The sequence below is a fragment of the Delphinapterus leucas genome, chromosome 19, assembly GCF_059928025.1.
Source record: "Delphinapterus leucas isolate spDelLeu-1000000601 "Yukka" chromosome 19, BTC_Dleu_Yukka2, whole genome shotgun sequence".
NCBI lineage: Eukaryota > Metazoa > Chordata > Mammalia > Artiodactyla > Monodontidae > Delphinapterus > Delphinapterus leucas.
The window spans coordinates 9,257,633-9,270,178 of record NC_143147.1 but is presented as its reverse complement, the minus strand read 5'-3'; the positions used below and the strand labels follow the sequence as shown (position 1 = coordinate 9,270,178).

The 12,546-nt window shown below is 41.3% G+C and overlaps 1 protein-coding gene across 3 annotated transcripts in view; it reads right to left on the bottom strand.

Annotated features, from left to right (window-relative positions):
* TVP23C (trans-golgi network vesicle protein 23 homolog C) overlaps positions 1-12,546 on the bottom strand; it is a 41,446-nt gene that overhangs the window by 17,095 nt on the left and 11,805 nt on the right. For 2 of the 3 annotated variants that reach the window (XM_022560784.2, XM_089900311.1), the window contains 2 exons: positions 9,572-9,700; positions 6,971-8,150 (listed from right to left, as the gene is read on the bottom strand). In XM_022560784.2, coding sequence (XP_022416492.1) covers positions 8,124-8,150; positions 9,572-9,700 — 156 coding nt within the window. In that variant the 3' untranslated portion in view covers positions 6,971-8,123. Of the gene's footprint in view, positions 1-4,768; positions 6,906-6,970; positions 8,151-9,571; positions 9,701-12,546 lie in introns of those variants that run through there. The other variant, XR_016388837.1, reaches the window with a different exon arrangement.

Sequence of the window (12,546 nt, the reverse complement as noted above, 5' to 3'; positions counted from 1 at the left end):
AGCTTATAATATTACAATCTCTAACTTGTTCTAAGCAAAATAAAAAATAAAAGAATCAGCATTCTTTCCTGCAACTGACCACTTTTCTCCATTTGAATTCTCCATGCCGCATATTGGATGGGAATCTAAATCATAAGGAAGCCACTCAACCAGGAGTTAGACCTCCTGACTGCTCTACCTTTAACTAGCTAAGCAACTCTGTTTTCCTTTCTATGTTACCATTACGGAGTGCTTACCATATGCTTGGGACTATGCTGAATATTTTATATGGATTATCTCTTAATCATTAAATTATTAATAGTGAACCACTAGTAATAATGATTACTGAGTTTTTTATTTCTCTCTTCAATCCTCTGACCTTTTGCTTCATGCATTTTGGACCTCTGTTGTCAAGTGCATATGTTTATAATTGTTATGTCTTCCTGATGGATTGACCCTTTTATCAGTATGTAATGTCCTGTCGCTTGTAACAATTCTTTCTGTCTTAAAGTCTGTTTTGAATGTGTCATCTGACCTCATGGTTTCTGATGAGAAGCAAGCTTTTAATCTTATTGAGCATCCTTTATATGTGATGGATTGTTTTCTCTTGCTGCTTTCAATATTCTGTCACTGGCTTTTGACAATTCAACTATGATGTGCTTAGATGTGGATCTCTTTTGAATTTATCCTTAGAATTTGTTGCACTTCTTGAAAGTGCAGATTAATGTAGGGGTTGTTTTTTTTTTCCACGTCTTTCATGAAATTTGAGAAGTCTCCAGCCATTAATTCTTCAAATATTCTTTCTGCGTTTCTCTTGTGTCTTGGGACTCCCGTAACATATATGTTGATATGTTTGATGGTCCCACAGGTCCCTTTGGCTATATTCACTCTTCATTCTCCTTTCTTTCTGCTCCTCAAACTGCATTATTTCAATTGTCCTATTTTCAATTGTTCTCTTTCATCTGTTGGACTTCTCTAGTGAATTGTTCATGTCAGTTACCATACTTTTCAGTTCCAAAGGTTTCTATTTGCTTCCTTTCTATAAATTTTTCATCTCTTTACTGATATTTGCATTTTGTTCACAGCTCATTTTCCTACTTTCTTTTAGTTCTTTGCCCAAAGTCTCTCTTAGATCTGTGAACATATATGACAGCTGATTTAAAATCCGGGCTTCCTCAGGGAAGGTTTCTGTTGAATATTTTTTTCCTGTGTACGAGCCACTGTCTTGTTTCTTTGCATGTCTTGTAATTTTTTGTTGTTGTTGAAAACTGGACTATTTCAGTAATATAAGGTGGCGACTCTGGAAACCAGATTTGTGGCCCCTTCCCTTTAATGCTTATTGTGGTGGTGGCTGCAGGCTTTTTAGTGACTTTCCAGAACTAATTCTGTAAATCCGTACTCTTTGTCACGTGTAGCCACTGAAATCTCTACTCAGTTAAGCTCCATCTTCAGCTAATGATCGGGCGGATATTTCCTTAAGCACCTGAAATAACTCTTCTGCCTTTGGCTGAGGGGCTCATGTGTATTGGGGCACACCTTCAACACTCCGGAAGTTTACAACTCTACCTAAGCCTTTATTTCCTGTCTGTGCAGAGCCTCAAGACCATCAAGAGATGAGGGCCTTTTCGGGTCTTTCCTGGGCATGCAAATCCTGCACATGCACGAGACACATAGTCGGGTGCTCGCAAATATACATATAATTCCTGTATATGTGGCCACTACAAAGCAGACTAATGCAGCTGCAGTGGTTTTAACTTGCAATTCAAATGCCATGACCAACACTGACACGAAAACTGGTGACAGTTTTCAAACTGCTGAGACACTTTGTAAGGTACTGAAAGAGTACAACTTTCCTTCACTTGATAGTTGTGTTTTTGGATAAGTCAAGTGCTGCAAATCTGCAACAAAAAAGGACTTACAGTCTAAGCTCAGATAATTATTAATCAGTGTCAGTGCTCACCAGCTAGAGACCATGCGGAACAGAACTGTGGTTGAACCAAAGTGGGTTTATTAGCACTTTTCGCACAAGGGAGACCACACACCATGGGGTGTCTCAGTACAAGGGCGCTAGGACGGGCTTATCAGAGAATTTGGGCCTGTGTTAGGGGATTTCAAGCAGGGTTCCATGACCCCTAGTTTTACTCCAGATTGGGTGCTTTCAGAAGGCAAAGCAATTCTGAGTAGGTACCTTAGTAATTTTCATCTAGGTGGTAGGAAGAACAGAGTGGTCTAAGACCATACTCAGCAGAGCAGCAGCAGTCTCCACATAAGCCAGGAGAGGGGGTGTTTGTTCATGTTTTGTGGTTTGCACGGTATTCTTGTTTCTATGCTCCAACATGACTACAAAGCGTCCTCATTTTTGTCTTGCTGCCTCATGGTCACAGAGCAGCCTTGTCAGATGTTGGTGTCGTAGAGAATTACTCATGTTCAAAGAGAACACCAGAGCCTAGCTGTAAGGGCCAGGTCAGCCTCCAGCTGACAGCTGTCAGGGGTTGCTTTTCCTTTCTCTTTATAGCAGGACTGTCATGTACATAACTTTCATCATGGGGCACATGGAAGCTATAGAGATGTAGGACAATTTGGGGTTGTACAGGACTGTCCTATGCGCTACAAGCTCCAGGCATCCCTAGCCTCCACCCACTAAAATAACCAATCATCCTGCTAACCAATGATTAACACATTTACAAAAACACCCTCCCTTGGGGGTGGCACCACCTCAAGAGAACTCTTGAGGGTGTAGCTCTAAATATCCTAAATCCAACCCCCAAATCACATTAAAGTAAGAATATATACATAAGAGTACAGCAGCCTACACCCTCACAGAACTATTTCACCAAACAGTGCTTTAATGGCTTTGCATCAAAAGTTGGCTTTAAAAAGGCCGTCCAGATCCAAGGCTATTTATTTACTGTAGAAATGGTGCTGACAGCACCAGCCACAGCAGCAGCCGGTGCCCTCTACATAAAGCCCCCATGAGAAGTATGTGGTTGGCGCTGACAGTTTCCTACCCAATGTCCCTTTCTCCTTTCTCCCCTAACAAAACCTCACTTTTACTCAAGGCAGCCATGTGCCCACCTTCATAGCTGCTTTTCCAGACTTCCGTACACCTGGGTGGCACCACTTTGGCCAATGAGATGTAAGCAAGCAGAAGCAAAAGTCTACAGTGGTTTCTGAGAAAGCTTTTGCTTTTCTGCTAAAAGGGAACAGATAGGACGGGGACCTCCACTCTCCTTCCTTGCTTATAAACAGAGGAGTCATCTTCAGCTGTGACAGTCATCTTGTGACCCTGAGGCAATGAGCATGGGGACAAAAACCAGCTTTCTGAGGAACTGTTTAGTAACTGCATCAACACCAGCAGGTGCCCGCTTTTAGACTTCCTTTGTAGAGAAACACACAAACCCTTTTTTTGTTTAAGCCACTATTATTTGTGGAATTTCCTGTTACTTGCAGTTGAACAAATTACTAATAGAGAAAACAGTTAAACATCAGATAAGGAATAAGAAACGGAGGTTTATGTTAAGCCTTTAATGTTACAACCAAGTGGCGGAAAAAAAAAGTGCTCAAACTATATGAGGGGGAGGGGTTTGAGTTAAATCTTCATTTTTCTTAGCAGGAAGCCAACAGCTATTATAGCAAGTTGATAAGTCAAGAAACACTGTACAAACAATAAGCATTTTATTTAGTATGGAAGTAAATACCCCAAATACAAAACCTGCGGCAGTTGCAGATGTTTGCTTCTGGGGAGCAGAACTGAGAGTGGGGTAAGACTTGCATTTCTTTGTAGCCCTTCGGTTTTCTGACCATGACTGCTTTAATTATTATTTTGTAATTCATTGTAGCGGGGAAAAGTGATATATAAGACTACATTTTTTCTTGGCACTAAATTTAACTTCTTCAGGAAGGAAGGATTGCTCTTTTCCTTTTAGAATAACAATATTAAGGTTTTAAGGAATGCTTCCTGCTTCTCACAAGAATTTGATATTATTTCAACTTTACTTTTAATTGAAAAATGTATGTGACATATGATTTGAGAACGTGTTCCTCAAAACCAGGCAGACTTTGGTTTCACCTTCCCAGCAGCGGTGTGCAGCAAACAGTGGCTCAGGGGCTCAGGGGCTCCTTGGAAAATGGTAGTTAGGGCTGAGCGGGTGATTCCAGAACCTCCAAACCTGTTTCCTCTAGAGCAGCTCTGTTTTGCTCATTACAGATATTCAGCTTTGACACAAGACTTAGAAGAAAGAGCTCTACTAGTTTGAACATCACTGCAATGCCACAAAAGTTAGCACAGCTGAACCTGACCTGCAAACATACTCAGTTTGACTTCACATATGTTTTTTTCTTTTAAAATTTAATTTACAAACATTAAAAGATCAGATTTCATATAAACATCCAGATTTTCCATTCCTCTTAAAAAACTGAAAACCCTAGCAACACAGGAACCACATTCCTGAGTGGCAACAAGTGGCTGGAAATGAGAAGCTCCTGTCCCTTTAGATGGAGGTGGACTCTCCTAGTTGAATTTTCACCTGGTCAACTTCACCTGTCTGTTCTGATTAGAATTGGTGATGCTGCACTAAGGGACCAGATTCCAATTTCTCTCCTTGCAAAAGTAAACAGCATGGAACAGTGGAGAAATTACTGAATTAGGACTTAAAAGTTCTCTGAGTATTACTTGTCAGGTGTGCACCTATATTCGTCAGAAGAGGCTATTACGTTGTGTTATGTTATGGAAACAAATTAACCAGGAAATCAAGTGACTTCACACACCAAAAGTTTATTGCTCACTTACGCCATTCGTCCAACAGGAGCAGGTGGGGGATTCTGCTCTACAAGCCACCCAGGGACCCAGCTGGCCGAGGCACCATCTCGAGCACCACTGGCTGCCACAGAAGGGAAGAAAGATTAGAGACTCTCACATCAGTTTCACCTTCCTCACCCAAAAGCGATGCAGGTCACCTTCACTCACATCACACAGGCCATAACTGATCTCATAGCTTCAGTTAATTAGGGAGCTGGTGGGAAGTACAGGAGAACAAAGGGAATACTGGGGGAGCATCACTGTCTCTACTACCTGCAATCGTCAGTAAATTATTTTACTTTTCTCTGTCTTAGCTATTCATCTGTAACATGAGGTTGTTCATGATCTCTCCTCCTTCTAGAGGTTACGGGGGAAAATCAAATAAGGTAATAGACATAAAAGAACTCTGAATGAGCTCTGAAGAGTTTTACAAATTTAAAGGACCACAGTACTGACACCATGGTGGACTTACTGTGCCATCACCTCCACACAACCACACACACCCTTGCCTATGTTTCAGAGTTGTGGGCCAAACAACAGGCACACTGGGGGCTCCAGAATGCAATGTTACTTTCATTTTAATTGCACCATTCAGTCAGTTTACCTGTGCTCAAGGCTGACCAGGGAAGATAAAAAAGAAAGCAACACCTGCCACCCTCGGTCTCTTCAAGCAGTTTTCCCGTCTTGAAACGATTATGTGTGGCAGATTTTACTTTCCAAAGATGGCTGCTTTGTCCCCTCCCCGTGAACTCAGGGGGACCTTAGTGGCTGCTTCAACCAGAGTATGGCAGAAGTGACACTATGTGAACCCCGAGACTAGTCATAAAAACGTCACACACTTCTCTGGCTCCCTGGGGAAGCCTGCCTTAGACCCCAGCTGCCAGGCTGTGAAGAAGCCCAGATGAGCCTCCACAGAGAGACGACCCAGAGGTCACAAATGTGGGTGTTCCAACCAGCAACCTGGCTGAGGTTCAGCTGACAGCCACCATCAATCTCCAGACCCGTGAAGATGCCCCCAGATGTTTCCTGCCTCCTGGCCAATGTGCAAAACCCAGCCTTCAAATCTCTCAGCCAAGCCCCAGACTGTGCAGCAGAGGGGAGCTGTCCCCACTGAGCTCCACCCAAATTCCTGACCCACAGCTTGTGTAAGCATAAGAAAATGACTGCTTTACACTGCTAAGTTTTGGGGTGAATTTTTACGCAGCAACAGCATCTGGAACAGCTGGACTTGTTAGAATCTATAATATTAGCTTAATTAACTCACAGAAAAGAGCAAATATGTATTTGATGAACTATTACATCTCAAATACTATACTAATGGAAACAATTGTGGGGGTTGCTGAAAATATACTGTATTGATAAGAATTCACTTAGGCTGTAGTAACAGAAAAACCAAAGCAATAACACTTAAACAAGACAGAAGTTTGTTTCTCGCTTAAAAATTCAGACAGGCAGTTCAGGGCTGCTGGCCCCATCAGAGGGAACTCAGTCTCTACCTTATTTCTCTGCTGTTCTCAGAAATAAGGCTTCCACCCCATCGTCCATGACAGCTGTTCAAGCGCCATCTATTCTGTCTACATTTCAGCTAAGAGGGGTGAAAAGGGGAGGGGACGCACATGCCGACCTTCTAAGAATACTTCCTGGAAGCGTAGCCAAGGTGCAGCAAGAAAATCTGGGAAAAACTGTCTTTGTTGCCATGTCCTGGCTAATAAGCGGGAAATGAATAGAAGGGAAAAATGAATATTGGGGGATAAACAGTAGGTCTTGCCACGTACATATTCCAAAATTCAATTCATATTTGGTTTAGGATTGCAGCCTGAAATAACAATAGTTACCTCAAGAGCAACCCCCCCATGAGACTCTCAGCTCTACAGACTGACACCAGATCTTTCAGGTTAAATAAAAACATTTATGCAGCATCCACTTTCCTCACCAGACAAGTATAAATAAAATGGGAAACAAGCACTTACCAAATTAATGACTTAGTAAATTAATGATTCGTACGAAAGGAAAGGACATTTAGAGACAAATATTTCCTCTAAAATCAGTAATATGTCCTGATGGGTCTTCCTGTAATCAGTGTCTCCTTGGGCAAGTCAGTCAATAACCTGAAGTCCTGTTTCGTCACCTATAAACCGGCATCACACATAACAGGCTTGTCGTGAGGATCAAATGAGATTACGAGTGTCAAAGTGCTTTGTAAGCAGTAGAGTTTTATACAAATATAAAGTTATGCACCTTCAAAGCTATCACACCAATAAGATACATTCAATTAAACAAAACATCTTCAAAAAATTTTTAACAATGTATAACTACAATCACAAAATAATCTATCTGCCAATTAAAAGAAAATTTACAGCGCCTACAACAGAGTTTACAGATGCCTGCAATAGTTTGCGGATTGTTACATACATTGTTTTAAGAAATACCATTAATACAAATACATGATTTACAATATCCCCATTATAGCAAGAAAAAAATAGATTCGTAAAATAAAACGTCTTTTAGGCATTTACAATGCCAAGTATTGAAATGATTATTCTCACTATGACATGAGAATAATACTCTTTTAGTGGTAAAAGATAGATTTCATTAGGCCAAGGACCACTGAAGAGCTTCTGGAAGGTTCCAAAGTAAAATCTGGCTATCTTTCCCCAAAAATAAATAGAACAGCAGCAATGCCTACGTATCCCATGAACATAAACTATGAAAATTCCTTTTATATTAACTGGGCCTTAAGTACGTGACTCATTACAAATAAAAATAAACAAAATTTTAGAAACTAGTTAACACCAATAGCCCAAATTTGGTTTTTACCTGCCTGTAAACGCCTAGGATAAGAAGTTTCATCATGAAGTATATATTAAGTGTAAAATTAACAATTATTTCTAACTCTATATATAAGCCAAAGTGCTCACTCTTACCATGGAAGCAAAACCTAAAATAATCTACAGAAATAGTATGTAAACACAGAGAGTTTTGAGATAGACTAGGAACATCCTTCTTGTTCTGTGGATCAAAATGCAAAGGTCTCCATTCCATATGGGCATGAACACAAACACTTTTGTTAATTTAAGACACATGGATCTTACACGACTATGTGCATACACATATGTACACCATGAACCAAATGTTAACAATGTTTCTAGCTACACCACACCTTCAAGCCCCACATCCTAGAAAGTAAAAACTTAATATGAAAACTACTTTTCCTTTTTTTTTTTTAAAGTAAACTTTAAAATGGAAAAACAAACCCAACACTCCTCTTTGCAATAGGTACTGAGTTCTAAAGGTTCAGAGTCAAGATCCCCTTCAGTTGTTCCCAATGGAAACTCCCTCACTCTCTTCAGGAGGTCTGATCGTCTCCAGTGGTCTGCAAAAGAGAAACAACTCCTTAACACTAAAAGCTATTTTACTTGCAAAAGAGAAACAACTCCTTAACACTCAAAGCTATTTTACTTAACATACCAGATTTAAAGCACTAGGAAAACATTTTGTAATTGCCAGCACAGCCAGCTACTACATTACCTGGCACCCCATGGCCCAATTACATTAAAAATTACTGTCATGCTAGAGAAGTACAGCAATGGGTCCACCCAGATGTCCAGCAAGTCACTCGCATTTGAGCAGAGCATCACCAAGTGCCATGTAAGTCTACTGACCCTGTCCATGTATGTCAGCTCAAGGTTCAATTTCACCTGAATGCTGGTAATCGTAAGGGAAAAAAAACCTATTAAGCACACACTTGACAATTACCATGAGGTGGACCTTACCCCGCAAAGGTATACTGGGACTCTGCAAAAACCCTCAGGAGGAGAGTCATGTCCCTACCAGAATCCTCATTTTCCCTACTTCTTAACTTTTATATAAGAGAAACTGTACAGGAAACGGCACTGGATTTCAAGAGAGCTGGCTTAAGCCCTAGCTTTGCACCACTTTGTTTCTGTATGTTCCTGAGAAGTCACTTAGCCTCTCAGGGCTTTAGTCACAAATGTAATCCTTGAACCAGCAACATCAGTACCACCTGGGAACCTGCAAACGTGCAACCTATGAGACCCAGTCCCAGGGCAACTAAATAAGAAACTTTGGGGGTAGGACCCCACAATCTGTGCTCTAGCCCTCCAGGAGATTCTGATGCATGTCCAAGGTTGAGAACCCGTAAGTGTCCTGTATAACGTTACCTGCCCAACCAACTGCATGAACACAAACACGAGACATCACTCATACAAAGACCTAATCAATTTCCCAAAGGTTTTACCAATTACTATTTACCTATGAATACCACTTACCCCATGGAAAACTACGATTTAAATCTTCATATCGGGGAACTATAGTAAAACCTATACATTCTTCAAAAACAAACTGAGTACTTTAAAACAATCTTTAACGATACGGTCTTATTATGTTTCTAACTTGTTCTTACTATAAAGCCTAAAACCATACAATATATTGATACATTCTTCAAAACTGTTCATTTAGAGCCACCGGAAGTAATGGAAAGCAACTGAACTTCACCTAATTAAAAAAAAGAAGTTATTATCAATGAACATTTATCCCTCTGGTTTTAAAACAATTTCAGGATATCGACAATACATTTCTGGAATGCCCTAAAAGCCTCCAAAGAGAAATTAAAATAACTTTAGCATCATCATGTCGTATTTAAATAAGTATGTCCCTTTAAAAAACCTTTTTTTAAAGTACTTCATAGAAATTAAACTCTGCAAGAGTTAGAAATCTTCATTACATTAGTCACTGACCACATCCAAATTACCCTGACATCCAGAAAACACTTACTTGTCTTAAAAACTGCTTTCCAAGGTACGACGTAGCCATGCTGGTTAAATTCTTCCTGCTGCCCACTTTGCACCTGATGTAGCCATACAAGTTGGCCCCTTGCAGCACCACACCCATGATAACCACCGCCTGGGAGAGGGGAATAACCAACAGTTACGGGCTTGACACTGACTGACCGTCTCTCTGCCATAAACAAAACGCGGAGACTGTCTCGGGAAAGAGCAGGAAGTGGAAGCTCTGTGAAGGGGGGCTGTGGCCGTGAGGCTCCCGTGCGCCCTCCCTCCCAGAGCAGACCCGTCCAATATGCGCTCTGCACCACCCAACAAGCACCCATCAACACACATGCTCTGTGCCAGCTCCGGGGGTGCAGTAGGGGGATCATTCATTCTCTAATATTTTCCATGGTTCTGTGAGTAAAGATATAAAAAAAGTAAATGAGACTCAGAAGGGGCTCAAATGTTAACTGTTTCCTTAAGAATGGTCAAGAGATAGATCAAGTTCAACACACTGAAAGCACACAGAGCTGAGTCTCTGCTCTATGCTACTGTGTGGGCAACAACTGGCTTCTAAGAAAGCAAACCAGTGCCTCAAGCAACAGGGGTTTGCCTTCTGTGACAAGGAGATGGGGGAAGGGCGCAGAGGGGGACACAGCACTAGGAAGAAATGCACTTCAGCAGAGTTGTTTCTTCCTTGTGGCCACAATCCTATAGGTGACCCCACTAAGACCGCTAAGGATTGAGAAAAAGAAACGCAAGCCTACTATTTAAATATTATTAAAGAAAAGTTAATTAGAACAACATGAGGGGATCCCACGGTTAAATATTCTACAAAGCTTTTCTGTAAAGGGCCAGATAATAAATATTTTAGGCTCTGCAGGCCATATGGTCTCTTGCAAATACTCAACTCTGCCATTCTAGCCCCAGAGCAGCCACAGGCAATATGTAAACAAACAGGCAAGGCTGTGTTCCAACACAAATTTACAAAAACAGGCGTAAGGCCAGATTTGGCCTGCAGGCCAGTTTGCCAAGCCCTGTTCTAGAATAAGCAAATGGTCTGAGTAGGCAGGAGGACCAACGGTCATCAAGCCCATCACCACAGAGAACAGTGGGTGGGGAAGCTTGAGGGACATGATGCCCCCTTCCTGCCCTGTGGTCTTAAAACAGGAGCCCAAACCACCTTTCACCCCCCTCTCCCTGCTCTGCTTTAGGGAAGGGGAAACACTGCCAGAGAAAGACTGGGCTGCCTCCCCAGAGAGAGGTGAAGGCTCCAAGGGCTCACCAACGATCTAAAGCAGGAGGGCAAAGCACAACAGAGCAACAAGAACTCCACTATGTAAGGGAAGGAACCGGAGCAAGCCAGCCGAGGCAGCCGGTGGCAGGGCTGCGGTCCCCTCCTCACACCTGCGCCTTCAGGCGGCCAAACCGCAGCTCACAGCAGAGCCCAGATGTCTCAGACAACAAGGAAGGCAGGCAAGGAGAACTCACCCACACGAAACCAACATAAAGAGAAGGTCTGGACAGAGCCGCCACTGCAAACAGGAGCAAAATGGGGAGGGGAACAGGGAAAGGCAGCTACGCAGAGCCACAGCAAAAAACAAAAAGAGGAAAGAAACACAGTATGCAAAAGGCAGACGAAGAATCGATTCTAAAAAGAAATAGAGTCCACCAAAATAAAAGCATTCCTGAAGCATACATCACCCTACAGAAGAACCTAAAGACAAGAATTCAAAGAGAATGAAGGTAAGACAAGACACCAGAAGGAGCTGAAAACGGAGCTGGCAGAGCTCAGGAAACGCAGAGAAGCCCTTGCTAAAGCAGCCCACTCTGCTCTCCCTGGCACTCTCCATCCACTCCGTTACCGTGTGTCACCTTTCTAACAACCCTTATTTACTGTCTGTCTACACTCTGCTCCACTAGAAAGTGGTGCTATCGGAGCAGTCATCTTGTTTATCAGGCCCTTAATCATATCCCCAGTGCCCAAGACAGCTCTGGTGCATGGCAGACTCTTTTAAGATGTGCTGAGTGAAGAACCAGAAAGGAAAAGATGAGAGACGAAAGCATTTAAGATGGTAGATGAGAACAGATAAAAATGATCCAACACAGAGGTAACTGGTACCTCAGAATCAGAGACACCAAAAACACAGAACATAAATAAATGTAAAGACAACAGAAGATAATTTTCCTGATTCAAAGCAAAACCTGTGCCTGCATATTAGAGGGGCACAGTTTCCAGAAAAAGCAATACAGAAAGATAAACACAATCTGGTTCTGTATGCTATTTTAAAACTTCAAGAATGATTAACAAAAACTATTTGTCCAGGGAGAAAAATAATTCACTCCCTTACATGGAGGTTAAGTAAACCAGGCCTCAGATTTCTCTACAATATTCAATATTAGAAAATGAGGAAGTAATGTCTTCTAAATGGTGAGAGAAAAAAGTTGTGACCCAAGAATATTAACTTAGCCAATTCTTTATTCAAGAATAAAGAATCTTTTTTCAAGAATGAAGAAATAAAGAATTTATTCAAGCATAAAGAGTTTATTCAGAAAGAAAAAAGAAAAGTTTATTCAAGAATAAAGTCAACAGGCTCATATTCTTAAACATGACAGAGCCAAAGGAAAATAACACCCACAAGTTTTTTGAAAAAAATCACCCCAACAATGAAATTCAGCCAACCAAGAGGTAAAGGAGAAGCTGCAATAAAAGGACTGAATCAATTTATTTAAAAGTAGATCAAAGACTGAACAACCAGTAACAAATATCGTTTCGAAAGGTAATTGTTATAAACCTTGACAACAAAAATAATACTGGAACAAACAAAGCTCAGGCATAGAAAGGGAAGAAACAAAGGAGGGAATATAAGAGTGTTTATTTCATTCCCTTTCTAAACAGTCTCTAAGTCAATAAACAGGAGTAAGTATATTACTTAAAATAACTAAAGTAAGACTACAACCAACAAAAATCCAGAAGTGGAA